Genomic DNA, 21,993 nt, shown 5'->3' with positions numbered 1-21,993 from the left:
AAACATGGCGGAATTTAGCGCGGAATGTAGTGGTGACAGCAAGGTTTTAACGGAGAAAAATAGCGATAAGGTCGAAGTAATCGAAAGAAAAAAATCTAATAGCGTAAAGCTAAGAGAAGAAGATGTACCAGGAGCAATTTTACCTCGGGAAATACCAGAAGAATGCACCGTGAAACAGCTGCAGCGATGGCTTCTTTGCCGTGGAGCTAAAACAACTGGAAAGAAAATGCAGCAAAGTCATCTTGTATGTCAAAGCCTTTGTCTGCCATGACATCATCCCCAGGATGCAAGTAGTCAATCACATGAGACATTTTGGTAAGCTCCTTGTCACTTATGCTACCAGTGAAAAGCTCGCTTAAAAATCCCAGGGCTCCAGTGGGCGAAAGACCAACAAGTCCTTTCATAGTTGTTGTTCCTTTATACGAGGAATAACACACTGACTGCATGTCAAGTGATGAGGGGCTCTCTGCTCGAATTTCAACAGCATCAATAATTAGAACTGTCCTTGGATAAAGTTCCTTAAAAATGTTTGGCATGAACTGATGTAGAAGCTTTCTCCTGGGGAGGAAAATTAAAGACTCCAGTTCAGTACTCATAAACCGAACCCAAGTGTTAAACACAACAGAAACAGTAGTTTCAGAAACGTTGAATCTGTGTGCAAGATCCTTTTGAAACAAGCCAAGCCTAAGTCTCGATAAAGTCAAAACAAACTCTTCAAATAAAGTTAATGCTCTGGGCCTTCCAAGCTTTTGCTCTGAACCACTGTCTTTCTTTTCGTAACTGTCATAGTTCAGGTTTTGAGCCTTCTGACTGACCAGGTCATAAAGAAGCATAAGTGCATCCCAGTGGGGAAGGCCTGTGTAAAATTCGACATCTTCAGGGCTGTCCTTAAGTTTTACAATGTCAAATTTCTGATTTTTCGTTACATGCTGAAGTCTCTTTAACTCTCTTGATAACTCGTCTCTCTCCCTTGGTAACCTTTCCTTTTCCTCTCTCATCTCTTTAAGTTCGGCTTCCATTCGATCCAGCATTTCTATAGTCATTTCAGTTTGTGTCGCTGCATCGCAAAAAGAGGCTGGAATGGACTCCTCGTGATCAATTTCAATAAGAGTCCCTTCGTCAATTTCGATAGAAGATCCCAAGTCGACTTTTCTTTTCTTGCTGGCTGTATTTGTAGTCGATTCCGTTCTGGACAAAATCTGTCGCTCCTCTTCCTTCTTGCTCCAAGGAAATATCGATGGAAGGTGAGTTCTGCTGAGCTTAGTACCTCCAGTCCAATGCGCAGAGCAAACGCGTGTGCTGTCGGACTCTATCTTTAAATTGTCATTTCTTAGTAAACGGACATATTCTCTGCGAATATTTTCATCTTTTGGAATTCGATAAAACGTCAATCCGAAGGAGTTTCTGAAATTATTGGTGCACAAAGGCACACAGCAACTTACGTACTTGGGCATAATTCAAGATGGTCGACTTGAGCGTCCCCCCAAACAATCTCATAAGCGCTTGCGTGGCGACTTCGGCTCCAGGCTACTGCTCTTTTCCAAAGTGGGCTATTAGACGATAATCATCATCATCAATGTAAATTTGCCTTCCAACCGTCAAAACCTCGTCTTCCTTTCCTTCTTGAATGTTCACTCTGATCTTTCTCAGGTCTGGAAAGCCATATACCTTTATCAGAGGGAATACTCCGAGGTACAAATGGGACAGTATCTTCTGAGGCACCTTGGTCGTTGAAATGCAACTTTCCTTTAGCTATGGAGTAAGCTTTCTTAGCAGCGGTGTCTGCCTGTAACAAGATAGTGTTTGCTATGAGTCATCAGTGAAGTACACACACGACTCCCGCCTTTGACATGGAAAGAAACAATGGGGAGATTATGTCAGAATGACATGCAAACCAAGTTTTTCGAAGCTCTGGAATGTCTTTCCTTACCATCTTATCAATTTGACCGCAAGGGGTGGTCACGGGTTCACTAATTCTTTGCAAGCTTTGGTCATCATGTAATACCCGACCCTTTAAAAAGCTCTCATATAACATAAACGAGGACGGAATTCCAAACTTGTGACTTTTTCTTGCAGGGGACCACACCTCACCAGGGAAGCTAAAATTCTACACCAGGGAGGAAAAAGAATTCACCAGGGAATTTTTAAATAACCGCCAGGTGCCAGGGAGGTCAAAATTCCACCGGAGAAGGCGAAATAACTCACCAGGTCGGGTTCCACCAGGTCCGTGACAGAGGGGTGTGAGTACACAGTGAGGTTCTAATTATTCTTTTAAGTTGTGGTATAATTTTTTATAATAGCCAATAAACATAAGTATATTAAAACTACATTTTTAGTTTTCTTCATACTTTGATTAGACATCTGAGTAAAATGTCATTCATTTCTTGCGAGTTATTTGTGATCATAGAGCACTAAAGGACTCTAAATTACCTTTATCTGACATGTGTTTTAAGGGTGCGGCATCTGGGACTTTAATATCCCGTTGCTGTCGGCGTCAGAGTTCTTGTGCTTTGCAAGCATGCCAAAGAAATGAGCACAACGGCTGAGTAGTTATCTTTCGTTGTATAGAAATGAAAAGTTCTAAATAAATCTACTTAGAAAGCCTTGTTAGACTATCCGTTTTGTTTCACAACTTCTGAACGGAGTCTACTCTTTGCACCCCTTTTTAGTGGGGCAACTACAAAAGGTCTACCCTCTACAAAAGGTTTATTTATAGCATTTTCCGAACATGTGAGGGAAAGCGGGAACCAAAGTTTTATTGTCTTCGTTTACTACTTCCACGCAAATATTAACTCACACTCTTACTGTCACCAAAGTTTTTTTCTTTTCATCGAAGTTTGGGAGAGTGAAACATCAGTATACTAATTGTACACTCTTTGAGGTCTCAGTGTTTACGTGAAAAAAAAAATTGGGTTTACAAAGTTCGGTTGCTACTTAAGAAATGATAATTGCTTTGTTTAGCAAAACGGAATACTATTTTGAATGCTGGGATCGCGCTCCCCTTAATCTCTTTCAAAACCATCAAACGTTGCCCGTAGATCGCACTCGTTCAATTTTTCGTGAGAATAAAGCTGGCGTCATTCCTAAAATACAAATCATAATTATTACTTGGACTGGGTCGTAATTCATTTTATTAATTCTTAAAGAGTTCCCCCGGTGAAAATGTTTCAAAACTTATATTATAAAGTTCTATTGCGCTTTGCTATTGTGCTGTATTCGATTTACGTTTACATTAATTCAGCCTCGCTTCCGTTCATGATTCGATGTATAATCACTTCCGGTAATGGCGACGACACATGTTAGAAAATATTGAAAGTTCTGTGTTGAAATCCAAGAATATATCTCCGTTTCTCGTGCCATCCGAACACCACAGCTATCTCCGAAGAAAGGAAAATTTCAAAACACGACCAGATGGCCGTTGTCCCCACCATAAAGCAATAAAAAGTTATGAAACTTCGGCAAATTTGTACTCCGCAACTCAATGCAATTCCACTTTAAATTTTGTGTGCTGAGATGTTACTTTTATGTCGTGGCCAAGCTACAAGGGTGGTCACGACTTCTTGCGTGACAGCCTTTCAACGGATTGCATTACATTTTTTGTCACTTCCCCGAACCCTCTTTAACATAGTACTGTGCGAGGCATTTTTTTTTACATAAACTTAGACTGCACTGGAGCATTTGTGGGGAGACCGAAATGCTAGGCAAGATGTCAGGTATATTAACTCTGTTTTATGCATGTTGCACTCACGACGTGATGTTCATGGCACTAAAACTAACAATGTAAATTCCTATATTTTTTGATACGAACAAACAAACAAACAAAAAAAAGCCTACCCCATCCATTACGCGTTGTCGATTTATTTTTCCAGCTTAAACTGTTTCAGTTTTGGCTTAAGGTGCGGTCACTTTTATGCTTGAGCTTCCTATCATTAGTCGATAATATACAAGTTCTTTTCAAGTGCTACTCTAGAAGCAGGAACTACCTGTCTGACTAGTGCAATTTAAGCATAAATGGGGTAAGTTTGACCCATCATATCTCTTAAACAAGCACGGTGACCATTTTTTAAATTATAGTTTTGCAAACAGACATCGGAAGGGAACATTAGAGGAAAGTTTTAAAAATTATATTTGGATAATTTTTTTTAAAGGAATCACCTCAAGAAGAGCTAGAAGGATGGAATGGAATTTTCTAATAGCGGTGTATTTGAAAACGAGAGGCATACAGAGGAAAGATGATATTTAATTCAAATGATAAATCTTAAAGCTAATTAGTAAGTCGAAGACCAGAAAAGAAGGAAAGACATTCACCAACGATTACACAATACTCAAATCAGCCCTTTTGTTTCTAGAATTTCATTTAGCCAGCGAATAATGAATTTCAGTATGGTTCACATCAAATCTGCATTTTACCAAGGAAATGAAACGAATGGCCTTAGTCCCCTTCTTCTGCCAAAGAAGGGGACTAAGAACTAGGGCATATCTGATTACGTTGCAGAGTAGACATTGCAATTCTCGCTCGAGTGCACTAAACAATAATTTGTCTTAAAAATTGAGATGGAATGGTTTTGGTTTATTTTGGTTTATTTCATCGTTACCTTGATTACTTTGTATTGCTTATTTTTTCATCCACGAGTAACTTGGGATGCACTGGCAGTGAAAAGTGTCGACAGAATTGACAACACAACAGACATGATTCGAGGTATGGAGGATCCTGGTATTTCATGCGAAGGAACAAAAACGATTGATGAAACGAAAACACACACAGAGGCTGCTTCAAAGACATCTCTTAACAAAGCCAGATGGACGGCTCATCAGGTACGCGTTTTCCAGACAATTGAAACCTCTTCCTTGAAGCTGTATTGCACCTATGAATTATTTAAACAGAAAGATCGTCATCGACCTCGAACAAATAAATCACTTCAGTAGGGCAAAATAATCGGCTAATCAAATCAAGTGAACTTTGTTTCCCCGATGGAAATATAAAGAATAATAATTATGAAATATGCAATTGAGGTGATTTTGGCAAAAGTACCGAAAAGCATGATATGCAACGGAGTAGTTTTTGCACTGAATAAGTCAGTCTATATATTACAAAGAGAATATAAACTGTTTATATTTTCCTGGATTTACTGATCTCCTTGTTACGTGACAGATTTTGCTATCTAATCGTTATGCGGCTTTACGCCGTTGTCGATGATGAATTCTAGCTCAATCAGTATGTTATATCTCGCGCACGTCGACATTACTAAAACGGTAAACTTAAAACAAATACAAAAACATATACCTGATGTATGGTTCGTTTGCGAATGGAAGCGAAAGTCGTGCGGACATACGCGTGTGTGCAAGGCTATTGCGAACATAGGCCTAAGTGCAAATTTGTATAGTAACTGATAAGACAACGGTATTTAGTTGTGAGCTGTACAGCAATCGTCGCTTCAAATCTTCTTCACGTCAAGTTTTTCAACAAGTGGGAAGCGTAAAGTGGTGAATCTTATCAAACTGGACGACTAAACTTTAGATTCAATATTTCCCTCCGGTGAGATACGTGACACGTTTTCACATAACATATCGCAAATTATGTGTAACCGCTAGTCAACACAGTAAACTAAAACCAAAGTGTCTAACCGTGGCATCTAAAACTGCTACTATTGAGAAATGTTTTCGAGAAGGTCACGCGAGAGTATGCGAAGTCAGACAGCTCCATGAGTGTACATGCATAATGCATGTATGAATACTTTGTGACTAAAGGTTGATAGGCTGATTCGCTGTATGTGATAAATAGCGAATAATACAAGACAGCTCACGAATGAGCGCTGTGAATGAGTGAGATATCGAGTTGAACACAAGAAAGAGGAGAAGAAATTCCACATCTAAAAGCAACCATATATTGTTTTGTTTACTCTATAAATAGAATAGACCTTTTTGAACGAGAAAAGTCGACTTTATTGGTAATTAAATGAAAAAAAAAAGAGGAAAGCATCCAAAATCCGCGAAAAAGAAGAAGTTGTAATTAAGTGTGCGGGTGATGGCTAAAGATAGAATCATTAAAAAAAAAAAAAAAAAAAAAAAACAATTCACGGCCAGAATCGGCAAGTTGCAAGTCTTCCAGTCGTCGATTTTAATTCTCAGCCGCGAGAAATTCCATTACCAAAGCAAAGTAACTTTTGGGTTTTCCTTTTCTTATTTTGGTTTTCTTCCGCCTTGAGTTAATTATGAACGCGACTGTCTGTAAGCAGTACGATTATTCAGTGTTGGTAGCAGCCACAATCCTTAAAAACTTTCTACAAAAAAAGTATATAAATAGATGCAACACAATGTTCGGGATGTTCAAAAGGAAATTTTTGAGGGCGCCAAACAAAACGACCCTACAGGTCAAAACACGCCGTTTTAGTCACGCCATCAAATACATTCTTCGAATGCAGGAAGGTTAAACACTTAAAAAACAGATCATTGACATTGTCCAACGACTGTCATTTTCATTATTTTTTAAGTTTGCCTTGGATTTAATGACCACCAATCTGCATGTTTTCGTAAAAATATGTTGTTGCTAGATGTTGCTGGTCATTGCTATCACCAGAAACAAATGTATTCACCATGAATCATCTCTATATCAACATTCAAGCCAATCCTACCTATACATATAGAGCATTGGCACGCAACAAGGTGTTTATTTGTCCAAAACTGACGAGCTAACAGAATAAATTAGCTGTCTCTTGTCACCTTCCCATTGTCATAACATGTTACGATCGTTTACAAACACAAAAGAAGACAATGCTTTATACGCCTCAGTGTCTGGGTGAATGAGTGAATGAATACCTTTAGATACAATGAAAAATATATGAAGTTCATATATTTTTCATTGTATCTGATTTATTACTTTCACGGGTTCATTACGAATCAACTTAACGGTCTGCTCCCAGTTGGCTTGTTAGCTCAATTGATAGAGCGCTGCACTAGTATCGCAGAGGTCAGTGGTTCGAATCCCGTACAGGCCTGATTTTTTTCAGGTCTGATTTTCGCTATTGCTTAGATAGCGCTATCTACTGCGAGGATCGTGCATCATATGTATCTAATACCGCAGTTCAAAATATGTGAACTTCATATATTTTTCATAGTATCTGATTTATCACTTTCACGGGTTTATTACGAAGCAACTTAACGGCCTGCTCCCAGTTGGCTTGTTAGCTCAAGTGGTAGAGCGCTGCGCTAGTATCGCAGAGGTCAGTGGTTCCAATCCCGTACAGGCCTGATTTTTTCAGGTCTGATTTTCGCTATTGCTTAAATAGCGCTATCTACTGCGAGGATCGTGCATCATATGTATGAATACCTTTATTTAAGTGTCATACTGAAATAGCAGTACGGAACCACTCAATGGGGACACTATGAATAAATTAAAGTAAAGCATTAAAACTGATAACACTATTTACAATTGATAAAATGAGTACGTAGTAAATAATATCATTTATATGTGCTTAGACTTAATAAAATACTTAAGAGCCCATGACTGTAAATATCGAGAATCGCTGGCCAAGCTGAAAAATCGAAAATTCTGATAATTTTCCTGGAAAACCCTTTTAGGGAGATATATTAGCAAAAAAAATTTCAAAGTCTGAAAAATCAAAAGTTTCCGAGAAAATGGGGAAAAACGAAAATTTGGGTTTTTACCTAATTAATTATGCAAAAAATACAGTAAAATTGGGCAACTTTAGTGTGCTAGTACTGAAGGAGGATGTTTCGTAAGAAATCGGAGATGTTTTTACTTGAAAATATAATTCATTCAATTTTCATTTATTGCAATTTTAGGAGCTTTGGTTTAATTTTAAAAATTACAAGATTTTTTAACAAAGTACTCTCAAACACTTGTTGCAAAAAGCGAAAATTCGAGCAACTTCAAGCCTTCAAAACGCGTCTTGGTATGTGAGAAATCATGTCAAAATGCGTGCTGGCACAAAGTTTGGTCCTTATACTAAAATAATATGAAATAAAAAATTTGGGTAATTCTGAAAAGTGCCGGCAAAATACAAGATTTTACGACGCAATGTGGCCAAGGTCATGAATGTGCATGATATAAATCAGTTCTAGAAATCGTACTTGAGAGCTACGAAGTAAACAAGATAGTCAAAGATGGTTAAAACAATTATTTGATATGGAAATGATATGAATTTATACAATAAAAAATCCATAAACATTGCTGAAGAGGGCTGTAAATTGATGTGTAGATACGAAATTTTCTGTTAATTTGAATTGCAGAAGACTTTGTTATTGTTGACTCGCTATTTCAACAGCACCACCTACACCTAACTATAGATAAGGGCCGCTGTATATTTCACCATTTTTGTTGACTAGGTGTTTATCATCGACATTATTCTTAGTTGAATAGCTACGTTTTCTGCAACTGCGATAATATTTCTTTTGAAATATCTTGCGTATCTTGAAAAATGTTGTGCGAGTAAACAAAGTCACGCAACACCGCAAGCTTCTGCTGTGTAGTTTTTCACCTAAGATAACAGCCCAACTATTTTTTTTGCTATTTACTCTTATCTTTTTCGGAAAAAGGGCCACATTTCTGTCACAAGAATTGATAAAAAAGAGTTATGTCACGGTAACAATTATACCGTGTTGCAGTCCGGGCGATAATTCTCTATGATGTGATCACGGTCTTTTTCTTAAAGGTAAACACGAGCGAGGTTTTTCACAGAGCACAAAAAGAAAACGATGTCATTCTGTAGCTTTGCTTCTCTTCTTTGGGGGGCTTGTGGTGCAAGTTCTGGGATTCGTGTAGTGACTAGTGTTAGACAGTCTCGGGAAACGCGAAACTGTTCCCCCACGCAAAAGAAGATTAATGACATCAGTTTACGGAACAACTTCAGATTTTATCCTGGTGGAATGAGGGTGTGGCAGACATTTGATAAAGGCCCCGGCAAACGCATCTCTTTGGAAGGAACAAATGGTAAACTTTACTCTATATCCTCTTTCCAGTTTCTAGCTATAATGTAGCATGATCTCTCTTTAGTTTTGAGACTAAAAAATTCAGCGAGGGAAAGCTTGAAATCAAGATCACTTGAAAACATCAAACCTGGCGCCAGTTTTTGTTATAAAAATTTATTTCAAGTTTCTTTTTTTTATTTCGAACGCTATACTGGAAAAAGAAACTTTAACTTCATTTAGGTAGCAGTGCACAAGCTGCACCTAACGCTATTTTCGCTGCGGAAAACGCACCAAATCTCGCTCTGGATAATTTTTAGGTGTGTTTGATTTTGTCGTTGATCATCTTTCATATTATTATTTTCCACAGAACGCCATTACCAAAATATTCCCTCAGCGAATTTAAAGAGATCGCCCCAAGGAGAAAACTTGAAGAGCTTACTAAGTGAAGCCTACTGGCCGTGAAGCGAAAGGCGATGTTCAAGTGTTTCCATGTCCAAAAGAGGGCGGCATGCGTGGTTTCCAAAGGCATTCTTCTCAGAAAAAGCATCTCGTGTTCGGAACATGCACAAAGAAGGTTGAAAGGGAGACATTTCTTGATAAAGCGAAGGTTAAATATTCCGCAAGGCTCGAGGAAGGTTCAAGTTCCATGCCAACTATTCCTCTACCTCCTGAAAGCTGTCCTCGTAGCACTGAAGGCTTCGCTTTCAAACAAGTTAAGAAATTAAAGCTTACCGGTTTAACGAAAAGCAAAGAGAATATCTGACAGTTCGACTTACCATCAAACAAGAAAGTGGCAAAAAGGTCGACGCGGAAATGGTTGCAACAGAAATGAGAAGAGAAAAGGGATCGAAAGGGAAGCGCTTGTTCAGTGTCTCCGAGTTTTTGGCGACTCAACAAGTAGCTTCACTTTTTCCAGAATGGCACCAAAAGTGAAACAGCAGACAGCCCTCTGCGCACAAGCTGTAACCGTGGAAGATCTGGTTGCTATGTAAGAAGAGTTTAATTTGTCAAACGCTAAGGAGTCTATTTTTGAGCAGTTAAATTAAAATGTAACCTGGGCTTGATCAGAGAGAAAGACATCTTACATCGCTCTGCTCAAAGATCTTGTTTGATGCTGCTCATGCATGCAGTGCAGTTCAAAAGGCAAATGGCAAAAGGCTGCATGAAAAAAATTGAGTTTTATATGAACGTTGATATAAAATGGGGGCCATGGAGCATATTTTAAATCGAAGGGGCTATTTTATTTCCCGCGTAGTGTGAGCTCATTGACACCAACTTATCAATGAGGGTCCTGGGGCCTCCCCTCCGAGGAGAGCCTCCTTTTGTCTGTTTCTTAGTACGCCTTTCTTGGTTCAGAAAGACTGCTAAATGGAGTGTCCTGGCATATGCTCCCCCCGCAATTTTTGAAATCTAGAGCTTCTAAAATCACCGGAAACGCGCTTCAGTCCTAGGAAAAATTTGTCAACTTTTTTTTAATTACAAAGATTAAAATAAATGATAATGATAATAATAAATTGTTCCTGGTGGGGCTAAAGCCCACTCAACCCTATAGCTCCGCGGTCCCCGTATCAAAGGCGCAAACCGGAAATGAAAAAGTCCCCTTCGAACCGCACTTGGCAGTCAGCCTGAAGTCAAACAGGATCAGGCCGGCGAGATGTGGTTCGATAAAGACTCATTAAAGAGTTTATACAAATAATTTAAAACGAGATATATAGGACTGGATGCTTTAGAGTGGAGTTTTGACGAAATAAAGGATCGTGTCCGCTTTACTCGGCAACTTCACCTTTGATCCAACGTGACAATTGTCACGCAATTGAAACATTTTGCTTTTCCTCAAGTATCGAGATAAAAACCCTCATTGGCTTGAAAAAGAATTAAACGGTATTAAATACTAGTCATTATTCTTGTACATTTTATGTTGAAGCCGTCAAAAGAGCCCTTCCTACACCAGAACCGTTAGGCGGTACGATTTCTTCAACTGATTGCATCATGCAAACTCGTGACCTCTGGCCACAGTGTGCCGCAAAGCTTTATGTTTTGCCGGCACGTTTCTGAATTACCCAAATTTTTTATTACATATTACTTTAGTATAAGGACCAAACTTTGTGCCAGCACGTAGTTTGACATGATGCCACACATAACAAGACACGTTTTGAAGGTTTGAAGCTGGTCGATTTTTCGCTTTTTGCAACAAGCATTTGACAGCACTTAGTTAAAAAATCATGTGAATTTTAAAATTAAACCAAAGCTCCTTAAATTGCCACGTATAAAATTCACAATAATTATACTTTGAAGTAAAAACACCCCCACGATTTCTTACGAAACATCCTCCTTTAGTACTAGCACGCTAAAGTTCCTCAATTTTACTGTATTTTTTGCATAATTAATTAGGTAAGAACCCGAAATTTCGTTTTTCACCATTTCCTTGGACACATTTTATTTTTCAAACTTTGAAATATATTTTTTTAATATATCTCCCTAAAGGGGTTTTCCAGGCAAATTATCAGAATTTTCGATTTTTTTAGCCTGGCCAGCAATTCTCGATATTTACAGTCACGACCTCTTAAGTGTCTATTATATACGACCTAAAATACATTCAGAACAATGAGTATCGGCCACGGTAAGAAATTTACATCAAGCTTTTTAGTATGCTGCCTAAACACAGATTATGCAGGAAGGTCTCTTACATTTTTAGGTATCAGACTCCACAACTTTAGGCAAATATGTCTGATGGAATGCTTTCCATGAATGGTCGTATTAAATCTAGGTGTGGGAAAGTCCTTGTTTCTCAGTAAATATTTGGTGTGTGTCATTTGGAAAAGGTCTGCAATATATTTCGGGCAGATGTTGTTTTTTGTCTTGTACATAAGAACAGCTATAATTTATCTTTTAAATGTCTGTTACGCAGGGTGCATATACTAGCTGTATTCAGTAATTTATTATGACTTCATGATCTGTCGCAGTAAATAGCTCTGAGAACCCTTTCTTGTACACTGTCTCATTTTCTACTGTCATTAGCACGATAGAAGAACCAAAGAAGATGCGAATAAGTTAGCTAGGGAAGAATAGCAGCTTTAAATAGTTGTAGTTTGGTACCAGTGAGTATTAAGTTTCTTAGTCGCACCAGGACTCCTACACGCTGACTGCTTTTCTTGGAAGTGGGAGACATTGCAAAAATATGCCTTTAAAATAATTGTTATGTGTTCTTCTAGGCTCTTTCTATTCTATCGGAGGCAAAAATTGAAGACGAACGCAAAAGAAACCTACTGCTGCGAGAATTTTCCAAAGCCAAAGATTTTTTGAATGAACTGAATGAGAAACATTCATTGCCCTTGCTGCAGGTGAATATAACCAAAATTTTTGAGGAAATGAATCAACACATCAGTCAACTAGATCAGAAGGAATACTATATTCTTGTTGCAGGTAAGTGAAGCTAGAAAATTTACCAAACACATCGGCCTTTTAACTTTTTTTATTTCCCCTCCAGGCTTGTGAAATTCTTCAATTGACCAGGGATTGGCCCATCTAAGGGCCATTTCATTTACACCGTACAGAGGGGAACTAGCTGCAGATCATACCACGTTCGAGAAAAGGCACCAACTAAAGGATTCTAGGCCTGTTCTATTTCTGCCTTTTTTAATCTAGAGGACTAGCCACGGTATATAGAGTCAGCCATAATCAGTAAGAGAGCAGTCAAAGAAAAGAGAAGCGATCGAGTGCTAAAAGCAAATATGCATCTCTCAATTCTCTTTGACCACTCTCTGATTGACTTTTGCTAACCCTGATTCTCTCTGATTCCTTAACTCTGATCGACTGACTGCGAACTCACTACGACATTATTTTACTTCTAACTATCGATAAGCATGAGTGGACGTGCGGGCCAAATGACATTGAAAGATCTTAAAGACATTTGCTGTCTTAACGAACACCTACTGTAAGCACTTTTAGAAAAATCTCACGAATGAACAATAACGTACTTCATGCTTACAGTAGCACATGTAGTTTAGTTATGACATCTGGATGAGGGCGTCTGTTTATCTTATTGTTTTAGGCGAGACAAGCGCTGGGAAAAGCAGCCTAATAAATCTCATTCTGGGAGAGAGGCTTCTTCCATCTTCATCGCTGAGCACAACTTCCACGTTATGCGAGTTGAAGTACGGAGAGGAAAGAAAAATTGTGGCACACTTCAAAGACTCAGATTCGGAAACAGGATTAAAATCCACCATATTTCTCGATAATCCAAAACAATCTTCAGGGAAGAGCTACCTCCAGCAAATCTCACCTTTTCTCCAGGTGAAAGGTGCAGACCGAGGAAAAGGCTCAATTTACAAGAAGGTTGAAATCTTCTGGCCTCATCAACTTTTGGAAGTAGGTAGTCATTAAGCTGTTAAATGTATTATCGCGGAACCAAGCATCACGAGTATCCTTGAACTAAGATATAAGACTCATCTCAGTTTTCTTCAGTAAGTCAACTAGGCTAGCCCCTAATCTTGCTTCACAACTCTTTCCAGTGTTAAATACTTCGTTGGTTGATTTGTATGACGGTGTCAAAACAAGGTATACACAACGAACGCTTTAACTCCAGTTTTAGTGGTAGAACACAACAAGGTAAAACCTAAGTGACAGAAATTCCAAAATGTATTTAAGAAGGGAAAACACATAACAAATACAAACAAGAAAAATATAATAAATAATCATGCATACGTTGTTGCTCGCATTTAAAGTTCGGAACGTCAACACCGTCCCATAAAACTGAAACTTCAACGAAACAGTAGGCTACAAGCTGAACACAACGGCGCCATTTTTACAAGAGCACATGTTTTTTTTTTCGCGCAAGGGATGATGGGCGAAGAAGGCGAGACCGCGGGCCAAATATAAAAACTGAAGGCTCCAAGATCGCGAATCGCAGCGAACAAAAACAACAAGATTAGCACAAAGTTCCTAACACAATATGATAAGGTGGGCCCCTTCAGTTGCCAAGATCTCTGTTTTTGCAATCAATTATCATGAACGTCTAAACCAAGCTAAAGAGTTTGCAAATTAACCACCTCGTTGACTGAACTAAAATGTTATACATTAAAAGTTGCCAGCCTGAGAATTATTACAGCATTGAAGCCAACTAAAGTCCATAATAATGAAAAGCAGATTGATCCATTCTCAGTCTTACTCTAAATATTGGTGAGTTTGAGTAAATTACACAATGGAATTAAAGTCCAATAGTAGCTGATACTACACTATCTAATCTATACCAAAAAGAGTAAATAATTGACTATACATAAATATTTGGCGTTAATTTCTGTGTTTTAGAAAGGTGTCACTATCATTGATAGTCCCGGTGTTGGCGAATCGGTAGTAATGGACGAAGCGGTAACAGACTATCTTCCTCGAGCCTTTGGATTTATTTATGTCATAAACAGCGCAAACGCCGGAGGGGTTCAGAAAGACAGGGTAAGTAGTGCAATTTGGGTAGCAATGAGATAAAACTTTTTAAAAATATACGGTAAAGCAAAGGACGAATCCAAGTTAGAAATAAGCTTTTAGACGCCTCCTGGTTAGCTCAATGGATAGAGCGCTGTACTGTTGTGCGGAAGGTCGAGGGTTCGGACCAACACTCAGGGTCTTAAAATAATTGAGAAGAGTTTGCTGCCTTTCTATAACATCAAGAAATGGTTAGATATTCTGGTCTTCTCGGATAGGGACGAATAAATGGAGGTTCCTTCTCCTGCAGGGTTGGGGTAGGAGACGTTGATTTCCCACACACGAGATTACTGTGTGATGGATGTCCTCCCCTGGGGTGAGATGGGTGGGTTTATTGGGCCCGCAGTAATCGGCGCAAGCTGTTGCGATGTCCCTGCCAGTTGGCGAAGCTAAATAAAATAAAGATAAAATAAAATAAAATTGACGCAGATTAATTTTAAAGCTCTTTATGGTATGTTGTTAATTGGCAACCTTTTGTTTCCCACAAAGCTTGTATATTTACTGAGCGAGCTTGGTAAAATAGCGCGTGAGAGAGAAGAAGAGTTTCCCTCTAGATGTGCTTTGTTCGTATGCAACAAATGGGACCAAGTTCCAGAAGACGAAGCTGTCGAAGTGAAGGAACACACAGTGGTCAAATTAGCAGAGTGGTGGCCCGGTCTTCTTCCTGAATCTCAGATCATCTACATGTCAGCAAAAAACGCTCTTGATGCACAGAGCCGTGGGGAAATCAAAGCCGACTTTATTACCCTGATGAATGGTATACGCTCTTTTGTCGTGAAATGCATAGAACAGAGGTTGGAAATTCACTGGAGGTAGGTGCATACATTCTTTAAATTTGGAATTGGGTGTCATAGATTTATGTTGATTATAACTGTTAAAGAAAATTTATTAAAAAGAAAGCTGAGGGGTAAACAATATAGATAAGTACGATAAGGAAAGCTTTGAATTATTAAGATGTCGTTGTCCTCCAAACACTGTTATTTATGAGAAAACTAAAGGAACTTAAATTAAAGGAATAAACAAGCAAGGTCATTTACAAAGGGAAGGATCATTACGTTGACCATTTAGTCATTTGCTAATCTTTGTTTTGCATGTAACCTAAGTCATACTTAAATACTACGAGTTGCAAAACTAAGTTTAAAATTTTAATGCTCTTTTTATTTTCCCATTTCAATACAGATGGCTTGATTTTGTAATGTACCAACTCATTTGCCAAACAAAGATGGTTACGATGAACGTCACTAGAGATCGTAAAAAGGTCAAGAAAAACATGGACACTATACTTTATCGTCTAGAAGTGCTTCAGAGACAACAAACCCAACTTATTGGTAGGATTCGCATAGATATGACAGCCCGCGCCAACGAGGTCGAAAGAAAGCTTTGCGAATTTCTCAAATCAGAGGATTTGCGAGCAAAGATCGCCTTCCAACTATCCGGATCTCTTCCATCCATAAGCGAGTTAGACGAAGAACTGCAAGTAATTTTGCAACAGTGGGAAGATAAAAATCATGTATTTGCGAATGCTTTCACCTTGCCTCTTCAACAATTTTTGGAGCAACACAATTTAGCAAAAATGCAAATTCTGAATCTTCAACATGATATCTCCGAGGGCGTAGTCTCAATGGCCACTCCAATTTACACACACTGCAACTTTAGCGCCTCCTTGATATTCATTCTTGACCTTCTTGCTGAGAGGCTAGGAATATTCAAGGGTATCTCCAGATCTTTGGGAGAACGTGATACCATTATCCATATGATGAACGCGTTTGCTTCTTCTGTCAGGATTAGAGAGAGGTTTCTAAAGTGTGTTATAAATGGAGAGGCTGCTAAGTCTATCGTAAATGAAATGCTTAAAACGCATCTGAAACATTTGGAACAAATTGGAAATCAAGTTCCGCAGATGATTGAGGCCAATAAAAAGTTATGTGAAGAACTCCGTGACAACAAGGAATCACACCAAAAGATTTTAGAAGTGTACGAGCCAATTATGAACGGTGCTTTTCCTATCAGAGGACATCTTGCAGCATTTGGGCTGAGGGAGGCCTGTGTCCACTGCAACGATGAGCTGGAGTGGAAAGAAGAGGCATCTTCCTTTCTTGGGTCTGGTACGTTTGCCTCTGTGTACGAAGGAAAGATGAGAAGACACGGACGCGAAGAAACAGTGGCTGTGAAGGTATACCGCAAACCTCTGCAAGTCGAAAATGCAAGTCTCATCGTTGAAGAAATGACACTTTTAAAGTGAGTAAATATCCACCAATTCAAAGTTAATGTTCTAGGCTTGAAGAAAATTTTGCATCAACCATCTGGCTTTTTTTCATTCTGAGGTGCCATTCAATTGAAAAAAGTTGTTATTTATTGAATATCTTACGTAGCAGACTCGCCATAATTTGAAAGACTTTCTTTGTAGAGATAGGAAGCTTGAATAAAACAAGGTTTGATTGGCGCTGTGACGTTCAGGTATACATCGGGGAGAATGCGTGACCTCATTGTTTATTCAGAACTGATAGGGCGGAAAATGTAAACAAGACCTCGACCTAAGGCATTGCTAGGCTTCCTTGTGCGACTAGGTATGATTCGCACAATTATACCAATTCGTTCATTCTACAATGCTAACAAAGCATATTTCATTACCTGATTGCTCATATGTAATATGCTCCCTTGACAGAAAATTGGATCACCCTCATATCATAAAGTTTCTTGGAACTGCACTTGTAAACAAAGAAGACAATGTAAGAATGATCTTGGTGATGGAAAGGTGCACAGGAAACCTCAAAAATCACATCTTCGCGTGCCGAGAATCCGTTCCTGGTATATCTGGACAAACAGCTGGTCTCAGAGCATGTCGTTGGGCGAAAGAAATCACTGCTGGTCTTGACTTTATGCACAAAGAAGGCGTTATCCACAGAGACCTCAAGCTCGAAAATATTTTGGTATGTAACTAGCGAAATCACGATATTTCAAACGCATACTGGCAGCCTTTTAAGGCAATGGAGTTGACTTATTCAGTGTCACACTTCCTGTAAACTAAACGTTTGTTTTTCTTCCTGTTTTGATTGTTGATCGTGGGCATCCAAGCTTCTGGAATTTAATTATGTGCCAATCAGAAGTCCTCTGAATCACGCGTCTTGGAGTGACACTAAACTCGTCAAGTTCGTTACCCGTAGAACACTGCCAGTTTTTATTCATAATGCCACAATCTACATGTAAGTTGGAGACAAACGACTATTTGCTGTTGTTATTGTTATATTTATTAACATTATCTTTATTATTATTATCATCATCATTATCATCAACATTATTAATTTTATTATTATTATTATCATTATTATTGTTTATGGATGTTTTTACTGAAAAGGGAAAACAGACGCATATAAAAACAATATGGGGACATGAGAGAAGATTACAAATTGAAGAGAATGCTAGTTACTAAAACATTATAAAATATTGTCAAACACAAAGCAAGCGAGTCAGTAAATTGAGTTGTTTTCGTTGGTAAACTGACTATGAACAGAAAAATCCAATTTTAGTCATTTGGGAAAAAGAATAATGATCAAACAATGTAATGATACACATGCTTCAATCTCTTTACACAATAATTTCATTTAAGTTGACCGAGACGCATTCCGTGAGGATAGGTGATGTCGGCGTTTCTAAAGAAGCATGTAAAATCACCGGCACTGTAAAGGGATCTCCCGTGTACATGGCACCTGAAGTGTTCCATTCCAAACTTTATGACTTTAAAGCAGACATATACAGCTTTGGAATAATATTGTGGGAAATGTGGTTTGGACGACAGGCATTTTCCAACGTTGATATGTTAAACAAACAGCATTTCTTTCGATTGGTTGATTACGGGTGTCGTCCAAAAGATGTCGAGGAACTGAAGAGTCCTCCACGTCGCTGGAAAGAACTTGCGGAAAGATGCTGGAATGAGGACCCAGAAAAACGCCCCACAGCTGAAAATTGTGAGGAAGAAATAGCTAAACTCTGCAATGAATGGACTAGCTTTTAGGAAGAACGAAAATATAAACTATACATAAAGGTTGCCATAATGAATTGCTTTTGTCTTTTTATAGATTAGTCTAATTAGTTTTATATCGCAAGCAAGTAGTCAAACTTAACCAGCACTTTAATACATCTGTTTCTTTCGCAGCAGAGCGCTCGCCTTGTGTTTCATCGATTGAACAAACGACGAAAGTTTTACGTTTTTCACCTGCAGAAATGAGAATCCAAACTTTTATTTTTGCATAAAGGCTGATAGTTTCTAAAGAAACTGTTTGCGGCTGCGTCGGAGGGGGTAATGAAATAATTTGGACATATCAACAATATCTACATGTAAGATATTGTTTAGTGGAATATGTAAGATATTGTTTAGTGAATACTCTATTCTTGATTGAATGACTGTTTGGATTATAGAGTGTTACACTATGTTCATGAAATAGAATCAAAATTACCAACAGTTAATTTTATTACTAACTGAAACAAGAGGTAATTTAAGTGAAAGCTAGTCTAATAACTTACTCTGTACTCGAGTATTTCTTGTTAAACTCCTCATGGACATAGTGTGCGCACTCAGTAGCAAGAAATAAATAAGAGACTATGATAAATTAATTTTTATTGCTTAGTAAGTCAGAATCTCATTTTGTGGACCATCAGTGCCAGACAGATAGAACAGGTGAGTTATTGGACATGTAGAATAAGTATATGCAGGACTTACAACAACAAATTACTAAAAAGAAGAGTCAACTACTGTTTTCATGTCAATTTAGCAAAGACAGTTTCGGGGAACATCCTTGGTCAGTATACTATTTTAATTTACCCATTCCGATATGATTTAGTATCTCAGTATTTTCATTTATCCATTCCGATATTGTTTAGTATCTCATGGAGATACTTTATTGGTGGGAATATGGCAACGAGAAAAACACGAATAAATTAGTAGAATGATCCCACAGGGATCAACGAACGCTTTTCATTCCACTAATTTAATCGTGTTCTTCTCCTTGCCATGTTCCCACCAATAAAGTATCTCCATTTTCTGCCTGTAAAAGCACACGCAACCCACAATTCCTTTATTCGCTCCGACGAAGGGCTATGGTGTTTAAGATTTCTTCATATCGGAATGGGTAAATTAATACTATGCACACTAAGTCCATGAAAAGTTTAACAAGAAATACTCGAGTACAGAGTAAGTTATTTGACTAGCTTTCACTTAATTTGCCTTTTGTTTCAGTTAGTAATAATATCAACTGTTGGTAATTTTGATTCTATTTAATGAACATATGTAACACTCTATAATCCAAACACTCACTCAACCAAGAATAGAACTCAGTAGTAAATAAATAAGAGGAAAAACATGGTAAACTCAGCTGAAAGGAGAATCCTAATTTACTAAATATTTCACAGGCGGCGTTTTGTTCTGATTGAACCTTTTTCAGCCTCAAGTTTTTCAGCCTCTAGTCTTTCAGCTTCAAGTCTTTCCGCTTCTTTTCTAGCAGCCAAAGCCTCTGCCTCTTCTTGGATTTTCCTCTTCTTTGTCTCTCGACGTTCTGTCCCATCATTACGTGCGACTGCTTTTTCGATTTCCTTTTCAATAACATTGTTTTGTCCAGGCTTTAACGATGATGCCCACTCTGGGTCTGTTGTAGATATAAAGTAAGCTGGTTCCCCTACAGCAAAGAATGTAATTTGACATGTTTAGAACAAACGGCGCGAACAAACGTGGAGGCTCAGGAATATGGGGAACATTCCGCGGTCATATATATTGAAAAAATAACTCTAATATAATGTCTTTTAGATTGCTAACCTATTCTAAATTGATCACTACAAACGCAAGTATTTTCGATGGCTTTTTCTCCCGGATCGCTCCTGAAAATACGAGCAAGCCACAGGCGTCCTCGCTCCCTGCAAAGTTTGCGTATGGCCTCTCCTTGGGATTTTTTGATGCCTGGAAATCTAAAAGATCGATACAATCCTTTGTCCCTGATACTATTGTGACAACAGTTCTTAACCGCACAAAGATAACCCATCGCAAAAGCACTACGAAGAAAAAAGAATATCGGTGACCCCTGACTCGGCGCTTTGTTTCGTCCACCAGAAGGTAGTTTCTTTATCCACCAGAACTTTTAAATACCGGTGAGCGCAATTAGTGTGATGTCACGTGAAAATGAAGAATTTATTTATCTATTTATTTGTCCACGAGAGTCAAGCGCCTGTCATGCGGTCTAATGCTGTAGGGCGCACCAGCCTGAGTCAGTCATCTTGGTTGTAAGCGTGGTCTCGAGTAATTTTCGTTTTCGGGTGATTGCATCAAGAGTTAGGGCTCCTCACACAAATCAACACACCCAGACCTGGCTTGTGTTATAACTGCAGCTTGTGCAAGAGCTTTTACGCCTTTAAAAAAGAACATTTCAATGCTTGAATCTTCGGTACAAGTTGTACTACACTGAAAAGCGTCATTGCACTCTCGCAAGCCAACAACTATCGGTTTGATCTATCGGTGCGGGCTGCACCACTGAGTGTCTGAAAGTGTTTGAAAGTGTCTGAAGCCTCCTGAAAGTGCCATAAAGTGAAATAGGTTGTGTTGTAGTTGCACTCTCCTTGCAATGTTGAGAATTCATAGAGACATATTGCAGAACGACAAAACAAGCATGGGAATCTCGATTGAATTCCAACAATACCGGTCAAGGATTGACTCTCATGACAATTTCGTGAAAACAAAGGATAACTTATCACGTCTCAAGGATCATTTTTGGAGTAACAATAATAAGAAAACTTGGAAGATTCTGGTTCTATAAATCATATGATACCTTCATGCGCCTGCCTGTAGATTGAAATCTGTTGTGTTTAAGTGATTTCTCTGATTATTGTTCCTGAAATCTATTATGGTGACACTCTATCTCCACTGAACTTCCTGTTAAATAAAACCTTTTGGTCAACTGTAAATCTTAGTGGGTGAAAACTTATTAGCAATGTTAAAGTAATATTACTATAGAGTACTACTCAACATATGATTCATTAAAATATTGCTTGCGTTCTGATCTTGTTAGGCACCTACCTTTTTTCCCTAAATTCTTCCATTCACAACCCCAAATCCACCTGTCTTAGCTAAATTCTTCTGTGTTCCTTATTGAAAATACAGTCCCACAAAAACCAAATACAATAATTATTGTAAATGATTTGCTCTCGACCAACTGAGAATAGAGCTTTGAGCCGAAATCGACAATAGAAACCTATGCTCAGCATTGTGTTACTTTTTATGTATGTCTTGTCTTAAATTAGTCATACATTCAAACCAAATCAAGCTCCCAGTGGCTTCTAGCGTAGATTACATCATTTCCAGAATGTCCCGGCCCTTCTGGAAAGTGTTGTACTCGTTCCTCATGTACTGGTACACAAAATACTAAAAATATTCATGTATGAAATGCTTCCTTAGAGTTAATTTCATATCACTTGGCTTGGAAAAGACAACCAACCTACAAACTTCAGAACTCAATTCCACTTCGTTACATAAACAAAATCATGACTGAATCTATCAGGCAACCATGGGAGATGATGCTGACGTTTCTTTTAGTTCCTAAAATCCTC

The 21,993-nt window shown here is 38.4% G+C and overlaps 2 protein-coding genes across 2 annotated transcripts; one reads left to right on the top strand and one right to left on the bottom strand.

Annotated features, from left to right (window-relative positions):
• Positions 1-206: 206 nt before the first annotated feature.
• LOC148727198 (uncharacterized) lies at positions 207-984 on the bottom strand. Its single transcript, XM_088726450.1, has one exon. It carries the CDS (start codon positions 831-833, stop codon positions 207-209), a length of 627 nt encoding a protein of 208 aa, XP_088582576.1. The 5' UTR covers positions 834-984.
• Positions 985-4,424: 3,440 nt separating this feature from the next.
• Positions 4,425-18,895, top strand: LOC111339571 (uncharacterized). Its single transcript, XM_088728756.1, has 8 exons — positions 4,425-4,815; positions 12,141-12,351; positions 12,980-13,296; positions 14,236-14,376; positions 14,896-15,218; positions 15,586-16,644; positions 17,072-17,336; positions 18,014-18,895. The coding sequence occupies exons 1-8, from the start codon at positions 4,555-4,557 to the stop codon at positions 18,416-18,418; spliced, it is 2,982 nt and encodes a 993-aa protein (XP_088584882.1). The 5' UTR covers positions 4,425-4,554; the 3' UTR covers positions 18,419-18,895.
• Positions 18,896-21,993: the final 3,098 nt, after the last annotated feature.

The sequence above is a fragment of the Stylophora pistillata genome, chromosome 7 (genome assembly GCF_964205215.1).
Source record: "Stylophora pistillata chromosome 7, jaStyPist1.2, whole genome shotgun sequence".
NCBI lineage: Eukaryota > Metazoa > Cnidaria > Anthozoa > Scleractinia > Pocilloporidae > Stylophora > Stylophora pistillata.
Note: the sequence above shows the minus strand (reverse complement) of the source record. Positions and strands in the feature narration are given on the sequence as shown.

What these genes read in the sequence shown, in the direction of transcription:
- LOC111339571 (XM_088728756.1), top strand. Translation starts at nt 4,555, where the DNA reads ATGGAATGGTTTTGGTTTATTTTGGTTTATTTCATCGTTACCTTGATT. An exon ending in CCAGATGGACGGCTCATCAG is followed by an intron (nt 4,816 to 12,140) that starts GTACGCGTTTTC and finishes GTGTTCTTCTAG; the next exon opens with GCTCTTTCTATTCTATCGGA. An exon ending in GGCCTCATCAACTTTTGGAA is followed by an intron (nt 13,297 to 14,235) that starts GTAGGTAGTCAT and finishes TCTGTGTTTTAG; the next exon opens with AAAGGTGTCACTATCATTGA.
- LOC148727198 (XM_088726450.1), bottom strand. Translation starts at nt 833, where the DNA reads ATGCTTCTTTATGACCTGGTCAGTCAGAAGGCTCAAAACCTGAACTAT.